The 21296-nt window shown below is 37.8% G+C and overlaps 1 protein-coding gene across 1 annotated transcript in view; it reads right to left on the reverse strand.

Annotated features, from left to right (window-relative positions):
- The window catches only part of HYDIN (HYDIN axonemal central pair apparatus protein), a 404418-nt gene that overhangs the window by 248104 nt on the left and 135018 nt on the right, over positions 1–21296 (reverse strand). Inside the window, exons 11-12 of the mRNA XM_036274275.1 lie at positions 12616–12734; positions 8076–8299 (exon numbers count right to left, since the gene is read on the reverse strand). Of these exons, the coding sequence (XP_036130168.1) occupies positions 8076–8299; positions 12616–12734 (343 nt within the window). The remainder of the gene's footprint in view (positions 1–8075; positions 8300–12615; positions 12735–21296) is intronic.

Below are 21296 nucleotides of genomic sequence, written 5' to 3' on the forward strand. Positions count from 1 at the left end.
TTTGTAATTTAGGAGTGTGTTTAATTTTCAAACATTTGTGAATTCCCTAAATTTCCTTCTATTTTTGATTTTTAATTTCATTTCTTTGTGGTCAAAGAACACATTCTGTATGATTCAAATCACTTAAAATCTATTGAGACTTATTTGATGGCTTAACATATTGTCTATCCTGCAGAATACTCCAAGTGCACTTGTTGGCTGGTGTTCTGTAGGTGTCTGTTAGGTGTAGTTGGTTTATAGTGTTGTTCAACTCCTTTATTTCCTTTATGTATGATCTCCTGTCCAGATGCTCTAACAGTTATTGAAAGTAGAGTGTGGACACCTCCAACTGTATTGTGAATTACCTATTTCCCCCTTACTTCTGTCAGCGTATACTTCAGATACTTTGGGTCTCTGCTGTTAGGTGCACATATGTATATAATTGTTTTTTGGTTTTTTTTTTTAACCTGTCTATAGCTTTTATTTATTTATTTTTAATTTTATTTAATCAATTTATTTTTGTTACAGATGTTTCTCCTTTTCCCACCAATGTTTTCCCCCTTCCCCCCTCCGCCCTGACCCCAGCTTTGTTGTCCATGTCCATTGTTCATGCATACATGCATATAAGTTCTGTGGTTTATCTCTCCCACACCACCCCCTCATCTGGGGATTGTCAGTCTGTACCCCACTTCCACATCTCTGGGACAATCCCATTCCTCAGACTGTTATGTGCATTATATTCCACAAATAAGTGAGATCATATACTTATCTTTCTCTGTTTGGCTTGTTTCACTTAGGATAATACTTTCCAGGTCCCTCCATGTAGTCTCAAAGGATAAGAGGTCTTTCTTTCTTACAGCTGCATAGTACTCCATTGTGTATGTACCGCAGCTTTTTTTATCCATTCGTCTACTGATGGACACTTGGGCTGTTTCCAGATCTTAGCTATTGTAAATAGTGCTGCTACAAACATGGGGGTACATATATTCTTTCTCATTGGTGTTTCAGGCTTCTTAGGGTATATTCTTAGAAGTGGGATTACTGGGTCAAATGGAAAGTCAATTTTTAATTTTTTGAGCTAAGACTATATTGTTTTCCATAGTGGCTGCACCAGTCTGCATTCCCACCAGCAGTGTACTAGAGTCCCCTTTTCTCCACACCCTTGCCAACGCTTGTTGTTTGATGATTTGTTAATGGCGGCCATTCTGACAGGTGTGAGGTGATACCTCATTGTTGTTTTAATCTGCATCTCTCTGATGATGAGTGATGTTGAGCATTTCTTTATATGTCTCTTGGCCATTTGTATGTCCTGTTTGGAGAGGTGTCTATTTAGCTCCTCTGCCCAGTTTTTAATTGGGTTGTCTTCCTTTTGTGGAGTTGTATGAGCACTCTATATATACTGGAAATTAACCCCTTATCTGATATATCATTGGCAATTATGCTCTCCCATACAGTGGGTAGCCTTTCCGTTTTGATGATTGTATCTTTCGCTGTGCAGAGCTTTTGAGTTTGATGTAGTCCCATGTGTTCATTTTCTCCTTTGTTTCTATTGCCTTAGGTGATGTATCAGTGAAAATTCTGCTGCATATGATGTCTGAAATTTTGTTGCCTACATTTCTTCTAGGATTTTTATGGATTCATGAGTCACATTTAAGTCTTTTATCCATTTTGAGTTTATTCTTGTGTAGGGTGTAAGTTGATGGTCTAGTTTCATTTTTTGCATGTAGCTGTCCAATTTTCCCAACACCATTTATTAAAGAGGCTGTCCTTACTCCACTGTATGCTCTTGCCACCTTTGTCAAATATTAATTGAGCATATTGCCTTGTGTCCATTTCTGGGTTCTCTGTTCTGTTCCACTGGTCTGTATGCCTGTTCTTGTGCCAGTACCAGGCTGCTTTGATTACAGTGGCTTTGTAGTATAACCTGAAATCTGGTAATGTGATCCCTCCTACTTTGTTCTTCTTTTTCAAGATTGCTGTGGCTATTCGAGGTCTTTTTTGGTTCCATATGAACTTTTGAAGTATTTGTTCTAGTTCTGTGAAGTATGTCGTTGGTATTTAGATGGGGATTGCATTGAATCTACAGATTGCTTTGGGTAATATGGACATTTTAATAATGTTAATTCTTCCAATCCATGAACAGGGTATGTGCTTCCACTTTTTTATATCTTCCTCTATTTATTTTTTCAATGACCTGTAGTTTTCTGCGAATAGGTCCTTTATTTCTTTGGTTAAGTTTACTCCTAAGTATCTTAATTTTTCTGCCACAATGGTAAATGGGATTGTTTTCTTAGTTTCTCTTTATGTGAGTTCATCATTGGTGTATAAGAATGCCATCAATTTCTTGATGTTAATTTTGTATCCTGCTACTTTTCCAAATTCATTTATTAAGTCTAGTAAATTTATGATGGAGTCTTTGGGGTATCGTGTCATCTGCGAATAATGACAGTTTCACTTCCTCTTTTCCAGTTTGGATCCCTTTTATTTTTTCTTCCTGTCTGATTGCTATGGCTAAGACTTCCAGTACTATGTTTAAATAAGAGTGGTGAAAGTGGGCATCCTTGCCTTGTACCTGTTCTTAAGGGAAATACTTTCAGTTTCTTCCCATTGAGTATGATGTTGGCTGTAGATCTTTCATATATGGCTTTTTTTATGTTGAGATATGATCCCTCTATTCGCACATTGCTGAGCGTGTTTATCAGAAATGGATGCTAAATTTTGTCAAAGGCTTTTTCGGCATCTATTGATATGATCATGTGATTTTTATTCTTCATTTTATTTATGTGGTGTATCATGTTTATTGATTTGCGAACATTGTACCAGCCTTGAATCCCTGGGATAAATCCAACTTGGTCATGGTGAATAATTTTTTTGGTGCATTGCTGGAACCAATTTGCTAGTATTTTGTTCAGGGTTTTGGCGTCTATGTTCATCAGGGATATTGGCCTGTAGTTTTCTTTCTTTGTAGTGTCTTTTTCTTTTTTCTTTTTTTTTTTTTTTTTATCCTCACCCGAGGACACTTTCCCATTTTTTGTTCAGGTAGAGTGGGAGGGAGAGAGAGGAACAGAGAGAGAGAAACATCGATGTGAAGGGACACATCAAGTGGCTGCCACCCGCACGACCGACCAGGGCCGGGGACAAACTGCAACCGAGGTATGCGCCCTTAGCAGGAAACGAACCCGGGTCTCTCAGGACCGCAGGCCGACGCTCTAACCGCTGAGCCAAACCGGCCAGGGCTGTAGTGTCTTTTTCTGGTTTTGGAATTAGAATTATGCTACCCTCATAAAACGAGTTTGGAATCTTCCTTCTTCTTGAATTTTTTGAAATAGTTTGAGGAGATTGGGTGTTAGTTCTTCTTTGAATGTTCGGTAAAACTCCCCTGTGAAGCCATCCAGGCCTGGGCTTTTGTTTGCTGGGAGAATCTTGATTACATCTTCAGTTTCTTCTGTTGTTATTGGTCTGTTCAAGTTGTCTATCTCTTCCTGGTCCAGTTTAGGGAAACTATGTGTTTCTAGAAATTTGTCCATTTTGCTTACATTGTCGAATTTATTTCCATACAATTGTTCATAGTAGTTGTTAACGATCTTTTGTATTTCTGTGGTGTCAGTTCTTTCATTTCTGATTTTCTGTATTTGGGTTCTCTCTGTTTCTTGGTGTTTATAATTGTTATATCTTCTTGATGAATTGATGAATTCATGATGAATTGACTTTTATTATTGTAAAATATTCTTTTTTGTCTCAGACAGAGGAAGCTAAATACCCCATAATCTCATTTGTATGTGGAATCTAATGAACAAAATAAACTGATGAACAAAACAGATCCAGAAGCATGGAGGCATGGAACAGGCTGACAGATCTCAGAGGGGAGGGGAATGGGGGAGATGGGAAGAGATTAAAGAGAGAACGTGGATGATATATACATAGCCCATGGACACAGACAATAATGTGGTGAAAGCCTGGATGGGATGGGGGCTGCTGGAAGGGGCAAGTGGGGAGAAATGTGGGATATCTGTAATGCTGTCAATAATAAATTTTAAAAATAAATAAATATATCTGAAGGACACTGAAAAAATAAAGTAACAATATTTGTTTTATTTATTTTTTAATTAAATAAATTTTTTTTCTTTATTGATATTAAAGAGAGAGGAAGTGAGAGAGAGATAGAAACAGAGAGAGAACATCTACTGGCCACCTCCTGCATGCCCCCCCACTGGGGATCAGGCCCACAACCTGGGCATGTATCCTGACTGGGAATGAAACCAGCAACCTCCTGGTGCATGGGTCAAAGCTTAACAGCTGAGCGACACCAGCTGGACTGTTTTATTTATTTATTATTATTTTTTTATTTTCCTTTATTGATTTTAGAGAAAGAGTAAGTGAGATGGAGAGAGAGAGAGAAAGATCAATGAGAGAGAACATTGATTGGCTGCCTCCTACATGCCCCCACCAGGGATCAGGCCCACAACCTGGGCATGTGCCCTGACTGGGAATCGAACCAGTGACCTCTTGGTGCATGGGTCGACACTCAACCACTGAGCCACACCGCCGGACACAATTTTTGTTTTAAAGTCTATTTGCCTGATATTAGTACAGTCAATCCAGGTTTATTTTGGTTACTGTTTGCATAGTCTATCTTTTTTCATCTTTTTAGTTTTAATCTATTCATACTTTCAGATCTAAAGTATATCTCTTGTAGACAGCATCATGTTCTGTGGAGGTTTTAAAAAATCCATTCTGGCCCTGGCCAGTTTGGCTCAGCGGTTAGAGCGTTGGCCTGCGGTCTGGAGAGACCTGGGTTCGGTTCCCGCTAAGGGCATGTACCTCGGTTGCAGTTTGTCCCCGGCCCTGGTTGGTCATGCGGGTGGCAGCCACTCGATGTGTCCCTTTCACTATCGATGTTTCTCTCTCTCTCTCTCTTCCTCCCACTCTATCTGTACAAAAAATGGAAAAATGTCCTCGGGTGAGGAAAAAAAAAAAAAAATCCATTCTGACCCTGGCTGGTTTGGCTCAGCCGTTGGAGGGTCGGCCTGCGGACCAGAGAGTCCTAGATTTGGTTCCTGCTAGGGGCACGTACCAAAAAAAAAAAAAAAAAAATCCATTATGCTAATCTTTACCTTTTTTATTTTTATTTCATTTTTTAAATCCTCACCCAAGGATATTTTTCCATTTATCTTCAGATAGAGTGGGAGGGAGGGAGGAGAAGAGAGAGAAACATCGATGCGAGACAGACACATCAACAGGTTGCCTTCTGTACAACCACACCAGGGCTGGGACCAAACTGCAACTGAGGTACGTGTTCTTGACCAGAATCAAACCCCGTGACTCTTTGGCTGCAGGCCGACGCTCTAACTGCTAAGCAAAACTGGCCAGGGCTAATCTCTACCTTTTAATTGAAGTGTTTAATATATTTTCATTTAATGTAATTACTAATAGGATTCATGTCTTCCATTTTACTATTTGTTTTCTATATGTTTTAAAGTATTTTTTGTTCCTCTATTCCTCCATTATTGCCTTCCTTTGTGTTAAATATATATTGTTTAGTGTAGCCTTTTAATCCGCATATTTTTATTTTCCTCTATTCCTTAGTGGGGTTATAATTTAGGGAATGGGCAAGCACATCCTGAATTTAGATAATAACTCACAGACTCAATGGTTAAGACAGTAGGACAGTAGGATTCATGCAACAGGAATGTCTAACACACCCATATTCAACAGTCACTTGCACCTAATAAACAATCTTGCATGCAGGAGGTGCTCAGTAAGAGTTTATTAAATAAATATCCAAAATACACATTTATTCCTAAATAGAGTAGCAATATGTTATTAATAGTTAGATAGAGTATTATTATTAGGCTGAACTTAAAATGAAGAATGGCCAGATGAAATTGGGCTGGGCTTTTTATTCAACTTGAAGGACAGTTAGTGTGTCTTAGCTGCATTTTGCTTTTTATTTGTCTGTATGAATAAAACCCTATCCTTTGACACCCTATACTTTCTTACCTCCAGATAGAACCATTATTCCTTTTTATCTTAAATGTTTATAAGAGCAGAGCTTTAAGGTTTTATTGTCCCCATTTTTGAATGGAGGTCTGTCCATGATGCTGGGTGTTGTGGAGGGTACTCATGATTCTAAACAGTACTGCCTGATGCTAAAGAGTGAGAAAGCCTTAATTCAGTTGAGGGCTTTCAATAGCTGATCTGCTGGAGCTTATGGAGGGCCCTTGAGTGACCAGATGATCTCTGAATGGGAGATAATGGTTGCATTTGCAGGTTTGTTCTTCCTGCTTCTCCAGATAACCACTTCTATGGTGGGTCATGAGACTTGAGTTGTTATGAAGTTGGGAGGTGGGTTGAAGTTCATATAATGTGAAAAAGTACTCCTGTGCTTCTCATATTCTGTACATCCTTGAAGATGTCAATCATGGGCCAAGATAGCCATGGTGCAGCTTCTCTCCCCCTCCCCCCCCACTGGCTTTATTTTATTATTATTATTATTAACATCACAAAACATTTTTCTTTTTCTTTTTTCTTTAAATTAATTAATTTATTTTTGTTACAGGCATCTTCTTAAAGAGTCAGTGTTACTCAATATCTGGAAAGCAACTTCGATTTTTTATATTACCACGAATACAGATGTATTATGAAAGAGAATGTAAATGCCTTGTGAATGTTTCAGAAAAGACTTGAGACTTAAATAAAACGTTTATGACTGTAGCAGGCTGTCTTAGCCAAGCCACAGAACCCGTGAGGCATATAGTTATTCATTTCCTTATTGTTAGGGGTTGTACTGATTTGCTAGAACTGCCATAACAAAGTACCACAGACTGGGTGGCTTAAACAACAGAAATTTATTTCCTTACAGTTCTAAGGTTGGAGGTCCAAGATCTATGTGTTGGCAGGATTGGTTTCTTCTGAGAGACTCCTTCACTGGCTTATATAAGGCATCTTCTCTCTATGTCTTCACATGGTCTTTTTCTATTTGAGTTATTTGTCCTAATGTCTTCTTTTTACAAAGACAGCAGTCAGATTGAATCAGGGCTCACCCATTTGACCTCATATTACCTTAATTATTTCTTTAAAAGTCCTATCTCCAAGTGCAGTTACATTCTGAGGTACTTGGTGGTAGGGCTTCAACCTATGAATTTTGGGAGGACGCAATTCACTCTATAACAGAGATGCTTAGGTAGAAGAATGACCTGAGAAGAAATGGTAATGACTTTGAGCTGATCTTGAGATTCTGAATCTCCAGTAGATATCCTAAGATCAATAAGTTTTCCTAGAATCTTTCAGGCCATATGTGTCTGTCTCTTTTCAATGTTATCTCCAGACCCTGAGGGAGACCTCAGCTATAGATGGGAGGGAGGTCCTGCTAGCAGTAACTATAATGAGAGAGACTGTCATGGTAATTAACAACCTGTTGCATTGGGAATCCAAATAGAATCTGCAATGTGTTCTGAAAATATTACCTTTCTAAGCACCAGGAACCAAAGTTATAGATCTTCCCAATGCGTTGGTCACAGAGAACGTCTTTTTAAAACTCAAGAATAACTTCTACTATTAATGACTTTCAATTATCACAAGCAGCTGGAGAAGCCTCCAAAAGACTTCTAGCACAAAAGCTGCAAGTGTCTAGCCTTGGCTGATAGACACTATAAGTGGACTCTTTTACACTACCTGTAGACATCGTAGATAAAAGCATTTGAAGAATCTCTTTAAAATAAAAACAAAAGATGAAGGTTTATTGAAACTGTGATAATAAAGAGATGATTTTATCCAGGTGTTAATGGCTTATTTTCTCTAAACATCCTAAAACAGACAATAACTAGAAACTAGTTTAATAATTAAGTCCTTGGTTTGTAAGGTTATAGCTTACAGAAAAACCAGATACCACCATAGCATTTATATCCATGTTACAATAATAACTTACACCTGTTTAGTGGGGAAACACTGATGGAAATTTAAAACACCCCATTAAATTGATGTATTCATATCAACAAAGACAGTTATTGATCACTAAGATGATCTAGTTATAAGTTTAAGAAAGCAGTAGGTAAAAACTTCAGCTAGTTTCCACATTGGTTATAGATATGTCTCACCTGATAGTCAGTTTCACAGGCTCAAATGACCCATTGACATTGACCAGGAACTCTTCTTCGAAGTGTCCCAGGATGGTAGAACTGAAGGAAATCTGGATAGCCTGGACTCCGCGTGGTTCAATTATACCTTCCTTGGGACTGAAAACAAAGCAGGCCCCCAGAGCTGAAGTTGGAGGGATCACACTAAAGAGGGCATCAATGCTGCCTTTGTTGGAGAGTATTGCCTATGTCAATAAAAAGGAGAAAATGAAAAGGTAGACAATGGGCCTCTGATTTATTTTCATATTAACATGTGGCTGTATTATTTAATACCAACAGAGAGACAGTGGCAGAAATTAGATCCAAAGGAAAACACATAATTGCATCCACAGAAGAAGAGCCTTAAAATATTGGTTTTTGACATCTCTATAAAGAAACCAAGGAAAAGTAGATATTTTTTTATATGCATGAGGAGGCAGAGATTACACAGCATACTGAAAAAGAACAAGCAAATCAAAATAGAGGAGCAAGAACTGCCTAAGCCTATTTTATAATGTAGCTTGATGAACATAAATATGACATCATTGTGGATTCCAGATCGTAAGGATCCTCTTGTTGTGGTGTTAGAGTTCCTCCTATTGGGATATTCTCACCTCCAGTTCTATTGGATATGCTTATGCAGGCAATCATTTTACTATAGAACCATTTTATCTCTATTTACTAGTGTTCTGAAACCATGGCAATCAGAGTCCTCCACAGCTGGCTCAGTCTACTGCTCCCACTCCCACGATTCCTGTCCATGAACCCGGGCTACAGCCACATGGTTCTATTCCTGAGCTTCCAAGACACAATCTCTTCCTTGCCAATACTTACACCTGAACGTGTGACCAACATGTTCTCTCTATTTATGTAGGACTGCCCTCAACTTACACTGAAGGCCTTGGAGGAAGAAAAGCACAGAACATTGTAAAGAATCATTCAGAAAGGTATGTGGAAAGGTATGTGGAACCTACGTTCCATGTCAGGAACCAAGAATCCAAGAGAGGAAAATTTCCAGAAAAGGTCAAAATGTGGACAGAGGTTAAGGAGAAAAAGGTCTGAGGAAATACTACAGATTTTAAATTTTTAATTAGAGGTCATCCCTGCCCTTGAAGAAGAGAGGATTCCAATGGACCGTGACTTCAGAATTCAGGGTACAAATGTTTGGGGAGTGAGTGGGTGCAGAGGAAATAGTAGTTGACTATTCTGATTCTATTTTGAGAAGATTAGTGGTGAAAAGTGAGAATGGGGTGACAAAGCTGTGGGAAGGTATGGCAGAGGAGACGTACTATATATATTTATATTAGATGAGATAATGCATACTCAGTGCCTGGCCAACGTGCTTGTTGTTGTAATAGAAGAAGAGTGCTAGGTAACCAGTGGAATAGGGTCTGGTGGATATCGGGGTCCACCAACTCAAGTTGCCTTGGAAGAAGCAGAGAAGAAGGAATCAAGAGCTAGTGATGGGTTTAAAATGTACCTGTGCTTAAGGGGCTCTTTCAGAGGAAGACAAGCACCCTGCCAAAGGAAGACAGTCAGTGCACCAAAACAGACATACAACTAATTGCTACTGACTATTTTATTATCTTTTTATATTTCTTTCCCATCTCCCTCTCTCTGTTTTAAGTTACTTGGTCATAGGAATCATGCTTCACCCTTCATTCCTTTGAAAGAGACCATGTAGAAAAGTCCAGGGACTCAGAAGCCAAATCCCTGGGTTCAAATCTCAACTTTGCCACTGACTTACTAGCTATGTGACCTTGGAAAACCTGCTTCTCTATGCCCCAGTTTCCCCATCTGTAAAATGTAAGTACCACTAACTTCTCAGATTGCTGTAAAGATGAAATTTTTTAATTTATGTAACTTTGGAATAGTGTCTGGCAAAGAATACTTAAGTGACAGTGACTGCTATTTATAGCCCCAGTGCTAAACAGAATGGGTTTAAAATTTACCTGTGCTTAAGGAGAAACTGACACGCCACAGCTACAGTAACTCAAAGGCAACTCAAACGTTAGTAGTAACTCGAAGGACCCTTGCTCTTCTCTCTGAGAAGGTGCACAGATTGTCTTTTTGTTTTTTGGTTAACACCAGTGTTTTACCCAGATTTTCTATAAGATGCCAGCTCCTCCAATTTCAAGAATGTGCATGTCACTCTTCTCCCCCTGACAAAGCAAGACCTACTTATGTGTACAGAATCCACCAAATTGTTTGGGCCACAGTCCTGAGACCTTTTGATTACTGGTAATACCAATGCAGTCCAACTCCTCGGAAAGGAGAAAAATTTTAAGAGAACTTCCCCTCTCATTTGTTTTCCTTCTAATTACACTGTGGAAGAGTGTTTACTCCCAGGGTTCTGGCTTATTCTTTATGGATCTGCTAAGCTCAGCAATGACTAAGGGCAATAGGTAGTTATTCAAATTTGTCTCAAGGAGGTAACGTAATAAATTAAAAGGGAGATGCAATGAGGCATCAGCATTAAATATGCAGAGAGTGCAAAATATTCTCATAAGAAGCACCTTACCATGCCCTTCTCTGCCAGTGCACAGCTCTCAAAACTGTCCAATCTGATGCTGCACCTCATTTAACACTCATTTACCTGGCTGTGGTCCGCCTTACTGTTCAAATCTAGGAGGGTGAGAAGCAGTGGCCTAAAGTACATTTGTGTTTAATTTGCAAGAAATAATTATTACATTCAGGGAAACCCTATGCATTTTGCATCAGAACTAAAGGTCTGTAAGATGTCAGGGAAATTCACACTGGATAAATTACAGACAGAATATCTATTTAGGAAGAACTATCATACCTTTTTCTTTTCATCCCTAAGTAACCATTTTTTGAAAATGCAATATAGCACAATGCAACATAGTAGCTGTGCCAGTTTCCATTTTATGACAGTCATGTGACTGATTTCTTTATTTAAATTGTGCTCTTATGTATATCCCATCTCATGACATTACCATCTCTGTTTACCTTTCACACCATCCCATTTCAGCCACAATTACTCTAGTGAACGTGAGGACAAATGACATTGTAGAAAGCTCTCAATAGCAACCAGGCATTTCCCTCGCCTATGAGGTTAGTCTAGGACGAGAGCTGAGTTGGCTGTAGGCTGGATTTGCATATGGTGAGAGCTGGAGGTTGAAAAGCCAGCTGGTCTTCTCTTCCCACAGGATATAGAGCCCTAAAAACCATTGCTCACTAACATTATAAGCTGTGTGACCTTGCCGGTTACTTAACAAATGTGGCAGAGTCAGGTTTGCTGTTCAAGGAACCCATATCCTCTTCTTCCTGTGCTTACAGCTAGACTACATTTCCCAGCCACCCTAGCAATTATGGACAGCTAACGGGACATGAACAAAAGTGATACATGCCACCTCCTATAAAAGTCTCTCACATGCAACCCTCAGTGCTCTTTTTCCTGTCAGTGTGATACATATGAGACTGCAGAGCCATGAGAGGGAAGGAGCCTGGGTTCCTTGTTCTCTGCTGGTGGAAAGCCATCTGCTGATCAGCAACCCTGTTTGAAACTTTATATAAGCAACAAAATAGACTTTTATCTATTTTTAGAGACTATATAGTTTTGTATTTGTTTGTTATGGTATCTAACATTAATTACCTTAACTAGTAAAACTTCTCTGAGCCTCAGTTTCCTCATCTACAAAATGGGTAGAGTCATTGCAGCTACTCCCTAGGCGTTTTGTGAGGACTAAATGAACTAATGATACATGTGTGCTCAACACACATGAAGAGTTACGTTGTAGACAGAATTAAGTACTATTGTAAGAATTAGAAACAATATACATTGACATGCACACATAATAACGCATGGAACCTGTCACACTAATTAAACTCGAGCACTCATTAAAGATTAACTGTTTTTATTATTACCTCTATAGAAATATAAACACTTACAATTTGGGATCTTTCTAAAATAAAGTTTCAATGGTTATAGTTTGACACTGTAAAAAAGCATCCCAGATGCAAACTTATGATGAGATGGCATTGAAGTAACTTTGATCCTTACGAATCCATGAGTGCATCTTTTTAAAAAGTATCATTTTCTATTTAATTGGAAAGACAAAACAGAGAGGTCTCTCCCAGAAACCACAATGACTGGTGCATTTAGAGAAGAATCTGAGGTATGAAAACAGCTATCCTCATTAGGACATTCTGGAAAATGTAGAAGGTTCTCTATCCTCTGATTTGTAGGATCTGTGTTGTCAGTGAACAAGCATTAAACATATAGGGCGATGTATTTATGGAGTTCCCCTTTATAATCTACAAAATGATGAGGATAAAACCAATTAATTTATGGCCTATATGTTTTTCATAAAGTTAGAGGGGGCTGAAGGGGTGGAAACAAGGCTAGGAAAGAGGAGAGAGTCAGATCTCTTTGGGGTCTGAGTAAGTATGAGTAATGGCAAATGGATGTGACTGCACACATTTTCTATCAGTAAAAACACAAACGAAACAAAACACACCAGGTACTGTTTGACTCTCAATGAACAATTGTAGTATTTACCTCATAACAATGTACAGATCCAACAAAAACTTTTCCAATGTCCAGCAATTCAAAGTTGAAGTGAATCTTTGGTCCCATTCCTTCCCCTTTGATGCGGAGGGGTAGACGGAGCTCTCTGCCTGTATAAACGATCCAAACATTATTACCCAAATGAAGCATTATCACCCACGGCCTGTGGCCAATGTAAGCACTCAAGATTATTGTTCCAGCTCCCTACCCTGGACTGGGGACTGCAACTTACCCAAGGCTGAAGATGGAATTTATTTTTAAGAAAGGGATTACTGTTAGTTTCTTACCTTTAGGGAGCAGCTTATATTTCAATTTAGGCTGACATTTTAGCAGGAAAAAGAACAAAACAAAAATATTTAACCCAATGTTAACTGTATCCTTAAGTTTTTTTCCTTATTCTTTTGTTGTTGTTGCTTTTTTAATTTTTTATTCTCACCTGAGGATATGTTTTTATTTTTTATTTTTGCTAATCCTCACCCGAGAATATTTTCACATTAGTTTTTAGATAGAGCGGAAGGGGGGGGGCAGAGAGAGAGAAACATTGATATGAGAGAGACACATTGATTGGCTGCCTCCTGCATGAACCTGACTGGGGCCAGAGACTGAACCTGTGACCCAGGTACATGCTCTTAACCGGCAATTGAACCCTCGATCCTTTGGTTGGTGGGCCGACACCCTAACCGCTGAGCCAAACTGGGCAAGGCAGTTTTTATTGATTTTTTTAAGAGAGAGAGTAAGGAAGAATGAGAGAGAAAGAGAGAGACATCTATAGGTTGCCTTCCTATGCACCCCGACCAGAAATAGAACCCACAACCTAGGTATGTGCCCTGATTGGGAATCAAACCCGTGACCTTTTGGTGTATAGGATGACTCTCTAACCAACTGAACCACACCAGCCAGGGCTATCCTTAAGTTTCTTATAAAGGAAAGAAAAGGCAGAGAAGAGTAATTACTGATTGATGTTCCCCATAAAATGAGTCACCACTGGGCTCCAAGGGACATTGTTCACATTGATCCTCCCTAGATTTAGGAAGAGTCAGGGTATTAGGAATCTGAGTCTGGGAGTCTTACCTGACCCTTACTTAGCAGTTTCTTTCACATAGAGGTAAACAGGGTCCCATATCACACATCCACAATGGACCCAGGGGCAAAAGAGAGTACAAACCTTTAAAGTACCGACTGGTTTTGTTTTGTTTTAAAAAAAATAGAAAATTTGGTCCAGCCAGTGTGGTTCAGTGGTTGAGCATTGACCCATACACCAAGAGGTTGCCGGTTTGATTCCTGGTCAGGATACATTCCCAGGTTGTGGGCCTGATCCCCAGTGGGGGGCATGCAGGAGGTAGCCAGTTGATGTTCTCTCTCATCGATGTTTCTATCTCTCTCTCCTTCTCACTTCCTCTCTCTCTAAAGTCAATAAAGGAAAAAAATAAAATAAAAATAGAAAAACTTCCCTGGCTAGTTTGGCTCAGCAGTTACAGTGTTGGCTCTAGGACCAAAGGGTCATGGGTTCGATTCCTAATCAAGGGCACATACCTGGGTTGCAGGTTCAATCCCTGGCCCTGGTTGGGGTTGTGCAGGAGGCAACCAATCAATGTGTCTCTCTCACATCGATTTTTCCCTCTCTCCTCCCTTCCATTCTATTTAAAAATCAATGGAAACATATCCTCAGGTGAAGATTAACAAGAAAAAAAAAAAAAGAAAAATTTCCATTATAAAAATATCATAGAAACAGTGGAAATTCTCTCATAATTCTACCACCCAAAGATAACTACTGTTAGCATTTTGGTGCCGATCCTTCCATACTTAATCATATTTAAATACTGTTAATGTAAATGAGAACATATGCTATATATTATTTTATAACCCGCTCTTTTTCACTTACAATAAATCTGGAACATTTTAACATAGCAACATCTAAAGGAGAGGTAAATATCTTTAACCAGTCCTTTTTGTTGCAAATTAAGTGGTTTTCAACTTTTCGCTATAATAAATTATAATGTGATTAATATCCTTGAATCTACAGACAATTCTGTATTCTCTTCAAGCACCTTGAAGATATCACTCTGTTGCTTCTTGTCTTTCACCGTCTCTGTGGAGAACTCAGCTTATAGTCTTATTGCTCATTTGAGTTAGTATGTCTTTTCATCTGACTGCTTTAAGATTTTCTTTCAGTCTTTGGCTTTCAGCAGTTTTATTATAATATTCATAAGTGTGGTTTGCATTTATCCTTCTTGGAATTTGTGGCATTTCTTAAATCTGTGAATGAATGCCTTTCACCAGTTTTTGGAAATTTTTTAGTCATTTATCTCTTCAAATATTGCTTATGCTTCATTTCTTCATGCTTTTCCTTCTCTCTACATATAAATAATATTTATATATTGATAATATATAATTACCACATATATTTACAATATATAATAGAAATATATATGATCTTTTTGCCACATTCTACTTGTCTCTTATGTTCTTATCTGCACTTTGTCTCTACATACTTAGTATGAATATTTTCTTTTGATTTTTTAAATTTCCAGTTTACAAAATGTATCTCTGCCTGCACCTAATAGGATATTAAATTCATCTACTGAGTTCTTAATTTGTCACTATAACTTTTCAGTTCTAGACTTTTTTTTTTTTAGATTTTTTTATAGTTTCTAGGCCTCTGCTCAATTTTATCTTTACTAAGAATATTTTAAAAATCTGTGTCTAATCACTCTACTATCTGGCTCCCTGCGGGTTTTTTTTCTATTGTTTATCTTAATGTTCTATCAGATTGTGTTACCTTCTCACGTGCATGGTTACTTTGATTGAATCTGATCGGTGTATATAAAAAACTAGAGATAATTTGATGCTCTAAGATGTTATCTTTATCCAGCTTCTGGCTGGTGACAAGGGACATTAGCAATCCCAGATAACCTAATCAACTATTCATAGCTTAGTCTGTGAGAGAATTAATCTCTGTAGAAAATCATTTGAGTGGCTATTTTCTCTATTCTTCCAAGAAGGGAATGTAGCTAGTACTAGCCTAGATATAAGAGAAGTTAATAACTCATGTACAATAGATGCCTTACAACATTAACGATTATTTCTTGGAACCCAGTGGAGAAGAACTGTCTTAATCAAGTTGATACTGATTCAAAGCTGAGTCATTGTGGGAGCTGGTCCATTTCCAGTTGCCACTTCACTGGGTCCCACCCTCAAGTCTGGGGGAATACTAGGGTCCTTTCTCCTTAGGCATCCCATTAACTCCTATGTTTTCTTCCCTAACTCAACTTTTCAGCCTTTCTGTAGTATTTATAAAAAGTCAGTGTTGCTAAGAATAAAGAGTCACTCTCCCCCCAACCAAGTCTAATTGTCTTGGTTTCTTTCTTCTTCTGGATGTTGGCCCCATCATTCTTCACTGTTCTAGGACTCTGTTTTACCTTTAAAACAGGTTTTAAAAAATACTTTGCCTTGCTCTTCTAGCTGTTCTTAGAGAGAGAGAGTTGATCCAAATTACTGAGCCCACCATTACTGGAATTGAAATTACCAGGACAAAGAGATGCACATCGGACATTCTGACAGCTATGGGCATGCTGCCCTCCAGAATGGTTATGACAATTTACACACAAACAATGGTTGTTTAATGGTTCCTGTCTCTCCACATCCTCCCTAACAGTGGGTATATTACCACTTTTAAAAATCTTTGATAGTTTGATAGGTTTTCCTTAAATTTTATACCACTTACATTTCAGTTATTTAAGAAAAATTATATATTTGTTTAGTGTGCAATGTTTTGAACATTCAAAATACTTTCAATGCTCTTTTAGACGTAATTTTAAGTATTACAGCAATGCACTCCGAACAACCAAATGATTATTTCTAATTTACTATCATCATTATAATGCCTTGTGACTTTTTCTTTTTTATCCTCATCCTAGGACATTTTTCCATTTTTTGTTCAGATAGAGTGGGAGGGAGAGAGAGAGAGAAATATCGACGTGAAAGGGACACATCGAGTGGCCGCCTCCTGTACGACCCAACCAGGGCCGGGAATAAATTGCAACCGAGGCACGTGCCCTCAGCGGGAACCGAACCCAGGTCTCTCTGGACCACAGGCCAACGCTCTAACCGCTGAGCCAAATCGGCCAGGGCATTATAATGCCTTGTGACATTTTATGTTTCACTGCCTTCTGTTGCTATTTAGCTCCTGTATCTGTAATGCTTTCTCTCCATGACTGTCCTTTTAAAGAAAAGAATACTTATCTTTGTGTCCCTCTAGTGTTTGGCAACACATTGGTCATTAGGCAAGTATTACTTTGATTATAAGAAACAAAAGCAATCATAGCAATATCTAGAACATCTGATTTCTTCAAAGGGTTCCCCAATCCATCTGGTCTCTGGAAAACAGGTTTATCTAAAGGCCAGGTATTAGTGTTGGCAATACTCTAGAAAATAAATAAAATTTTCAGAACCCAAACCTCACCACCCTACTGCATTATTTTAATGTTTGAAACTATTGGCAATGATCTGTACTCCTTGGTCAAGAGAAAAGTATTTTGACAGAGATCCAACTTTCAGAATGGCAAAAAAACAAAAACAAAAAAAAGGGAATTGCAAATATATTGTGGAATAAACTGTAAGACTATTTATAACTGTCAGGCTTACAGCTTTCTCCATCTGCTACCATTACTGCCTTCTTTAATACATACTTTTTTTTTTTTTTTAAAGGAGATGTGTTGTAATAAAGCAGGAAAACAATCTTTCTTTGGGAGTTATTAATTATTTCAAAGGAATTTGTCTTATTTGTAGCTAGCTCTTTCCCTCACCCAAGATTGAATGGGAGTACAAGTAAGACCCAGCCTTACATTTACAAGAGGTAGCCTAAATTTTAGAGTTACATTTCAAATGCTACTTTTCTATAAGATTTTTGAAGCAGAGATTTTTCTTGTCTTGGCAAAAAGCAGCAAAGACAAGTGTCCTTTGGCTCTCCTAAAAGGACACATTCCTTATTAGAAGAGCAAAATATTTAACAGACCTGAAATTCCTGAATGCAATAGATTCACTGCATTAAATACCAGGAAATGTAACCATGGGCTTTCAAAAACTTGTCATCTAAGATATCTTACATGTCCAATATTATACTTGAGTTCTATTCCTGTGCAATAAGACAAGAAAAAGTGGAGGTGGGGTATAAATAGGAAGAACAAATTGCCATTATTTACATATTTTACGACTGTCTTCTTGGAAAATCCTAAAGCTACAAATAATCTTGTAAAATTGATGGTTACCATATCAATATACAAAAGTCAACTACATTTCTATACCCAGCAACAATCAGAAAAATTAATTCTCAAGATACCAGTTACAATAACAACAAAAATTTAAAGTACCTAGAAATAAACTAATAAAATATACTTAAACATTCAATGAGAAAAATATAAAACTTTATTGCGATATATTAACAAAGATTTAAATAAATGGACAACTAGGATATGTTCTTGAAAAGGAGGACAAAACATCATAAAGTTGTCAATTTAATGCTTCAATAAACAAAATGCCAGCAAGTAAAATTTGGTGGGTTGATTATATAATTTAAATGTAAAACAAAGGGGTGATAATAACCAAGACATTCTTTAAAAATAATAAATTGAGGGGACTTTGCCTTTCATAAATTAAAGTCTATTATAAAGTTGTTATAATTAAGATAATGTGTTACTGGGGCATAAAATGCAAAAATGATTAAGGAAACAATACAGAACTCAGAATAAATGCAAACATATATGTAAATTTGAGTTATGACAGAGCGGATATTGAACATCAGTAAGGAAAGATGGACTGTATAGTATAAAGAGCTAAAACAACTGACAGTCCGCATGGGATCTGTGGTTAGCTGAATAATGGCCCCCAAAGATTATCTATATCCTAATTCCTGGAACCTATATATATTACCTTATATAGCAAAAGGGAGAATATTATCTTATACGGTAAAAGATGTGATTAAGTTAGGAAGTTTGATATGGAAATATTATCCTGGATTATTCTGATTAACTATCTTAAAAGTTGCCTTGAAATCAGGTAGTAGTAGCCTTAAATTTTATTCTTCTTTTTCCAAAATTGACTTGGCTATTCTGGGTTCTTTGCTTTTCCATATGAATTTTAGAGTCAGCTTATCAATTTCTACCAAAAAACAAAAAAAGCAGCTGGGATTTTTATTTGGATTACATTTTATCTATAGATGAATTTAAGGGAGAAATGATATCTTAATGATACTGAATTTACCTACCTATTAACAAGGTATAGTTTAGGTCTTTAATTTCTCTCAACAATGTTTTGTTGTTTTCACTGTACAGGTCTTACACATCTTTTGTCAAATTCATCTCTAAGTATTTCATATTTCTTAATGCTATTTGTAAGTGATATTATCTTTTTTGTTGTTGTTAATCTTCACCCAAGGATATTTTTCCATTCATTTTTTAGATAGAGTGGAAGGGAAGGAGGGAGAGAGAAGGAGGGAGGGAGAGAGTAGGAGGGAGAAAGAGGGAGGGAGGGAGGGAGAGAGAGAGAGAGAGAGAGAGAGAGAGAGAGAGAGAGAGAAATATCGATGTGAGAGAGACATATCAATTGGTTGCCTCCTGCATGACCGCAACAGGAGTGGGACATTGAACCTACAACCCAGGTGTGATACCTTGACTGAGAATCAAACCCAAGACCCTTTGGTCCTCAGGCCAACACTCTAACTGCTGAGCCAAACTGGCCAGGATGATATTGCTTTTTTTTTTATCCTCACCTGAGGACATTTTTCCATTTTTTGTTCAGATAGAGTGGGAGGGAGAGAGAGAGAGAGAAACATTGACGTGAAAGAGACACATCAAGTGGCTGCCTCCAGCACAACCCAACCAGGGCCGGGAACAAACCACAACTGAGGTACATGCCCTTAGCAGGAACCGAACCCAGATCTCTCTGGACCGCAGGCCAACACTCTAACCACTGAGCAAAACTGGCCAGGGCTGATATTGCTTTTTTAAGTTTCAGTTTCCCATAGCTCATTGTGTAGAAATAAAACGGATTTCTCTCCACATAGATCTTGGATCCTGCAACCTTGCCACACACTTTTCAGTCCTCATTTTAAATAGATATTCTCTAGCACCACCTCCACATTTTGATTCAATGAAGTATAGATGAAATGCCAAAATCTACATTTTTAATAAGCAGCCAGAGTGATTTTTAATAAGTGGATTCTCTTAGGATATTACCTCAAGAAACATAAACAGTGTTAACTATGTTAACATATGACAACATGGCAGAGTTAGCTGGCTCTGTCCATCCTTCAACTTTAAATACAAAAATAAGGCTTACTAAAAATATGAAAAAATATATTTTAATACTTAACCAAGCTCAAAGAAAGAAAAAACGGAAAATACCAGGTGCTAGATATAAAAAGGAAACTCGAGATTTATAAACTACATACAGGCCTCAAGACCTTGTGGCTTCTGTTGTGACACCCTCACAGAAACAGGACATATGGCTTTGTTCCTATCTGGGAATGAGGAATGAAACTTAGACCCTCACATAAATCCAAAAGGGAAACTAGAAGAATTCTACCTGTTGGTCTAGGGAAGCAGAGATGAAATTTGTCCTCTACCTGTCACTCTAAATAGTGGAAAAAGGCTCCTATGAGAAATCACTGTACAGGTATAGGATCCAAATTTACACCATAATATATGTAAAATAATCAGAAGCTAAGAAAATAAGTTATAGGGTTCTTGACAAAAGAAACAAAAAATAACGCTGAAGAATACTTCCATGATCCAGTACCATGCTGTCTTAGCCTGATTGGGCTGCAGTAAAAAAAATATCCTAGACCGGATGGCTTAAATAACGAACATTTATTTCTTACATCTCCGGAGACTGGGAAGTCTAAGATCAAGGCACTGGCATATTCAGTGTCTAGTGAGAGCTCACGTCCTGGCTCACAGATGCTGTTTTCTCACTGTGTCCTCACATAGAAGCAGGGGTGAGCTCCCTTTTGTAAGGACACAATCCCATTCATGAAGGCTCCACCCTCATGACCTAATTGCCTCCAGGGTCCCAAATCCAAATATTATCACACTGAGAATTAGGTTTCAACATATGAATTTGGGACGGGGGGACATGGACATGCAGTCCATAGCAGATAATAAAGAAGAGCTCATAATATAAACATTTCAAACCACCCGAAGAAACAAGTCAGTATGAGGAAAGTCAGTGGTTACCACATTTACGCAAATTACTACCCCAAGAGTTTGAGATAATAGAAAAATCTTAAAGAAAATCGAACACAGCATTTTTAAAATCTTTAAATCAGTAAATGAAAGAATAGAAACCATAATGAAGGAAAGAAATGAAAATGTTAAAACTAGAAAGAACTTTTAAAACTAAAAAAAAAAGTTGATATTAAAAACTGAATAGATGAATACACCAAAGAGTAGACATAGCTACAGAAAGAATTAATCAACTGGAAGAAATATCTTAGCATAATAGCCAGAATGTATCACAGAAAGACAAAGAAATCAGAAATATAAAGGAGAGGTTAAAAGATATGGCAATTCCATGAGGAAAACATATAGCTAAAAGAATTTCCAGGAGAAAACTGAGATAATGAGATGAAAACAACATTGCTGAGATAACTGCTGAGAATATTCCAGAATCAATAA

The sequence above is a fragment of the Molossus molossus genome, unplaced genomic scaffold (genome assembly GCF_014108415.1).
Source record: "Molossus molossus isolate mMolMol1 unplaced genomic scaffold, mMolMol1.p scaffold_m16_p_21, whole genome shotgun sequence".
Classification (NCBI taxonomy): domain Eukaryota; kingdom Metazoa; phylum Chordata; class Mammalia; order Chiroptera; family Molossidae; genus Molossus; species Molossus molossus.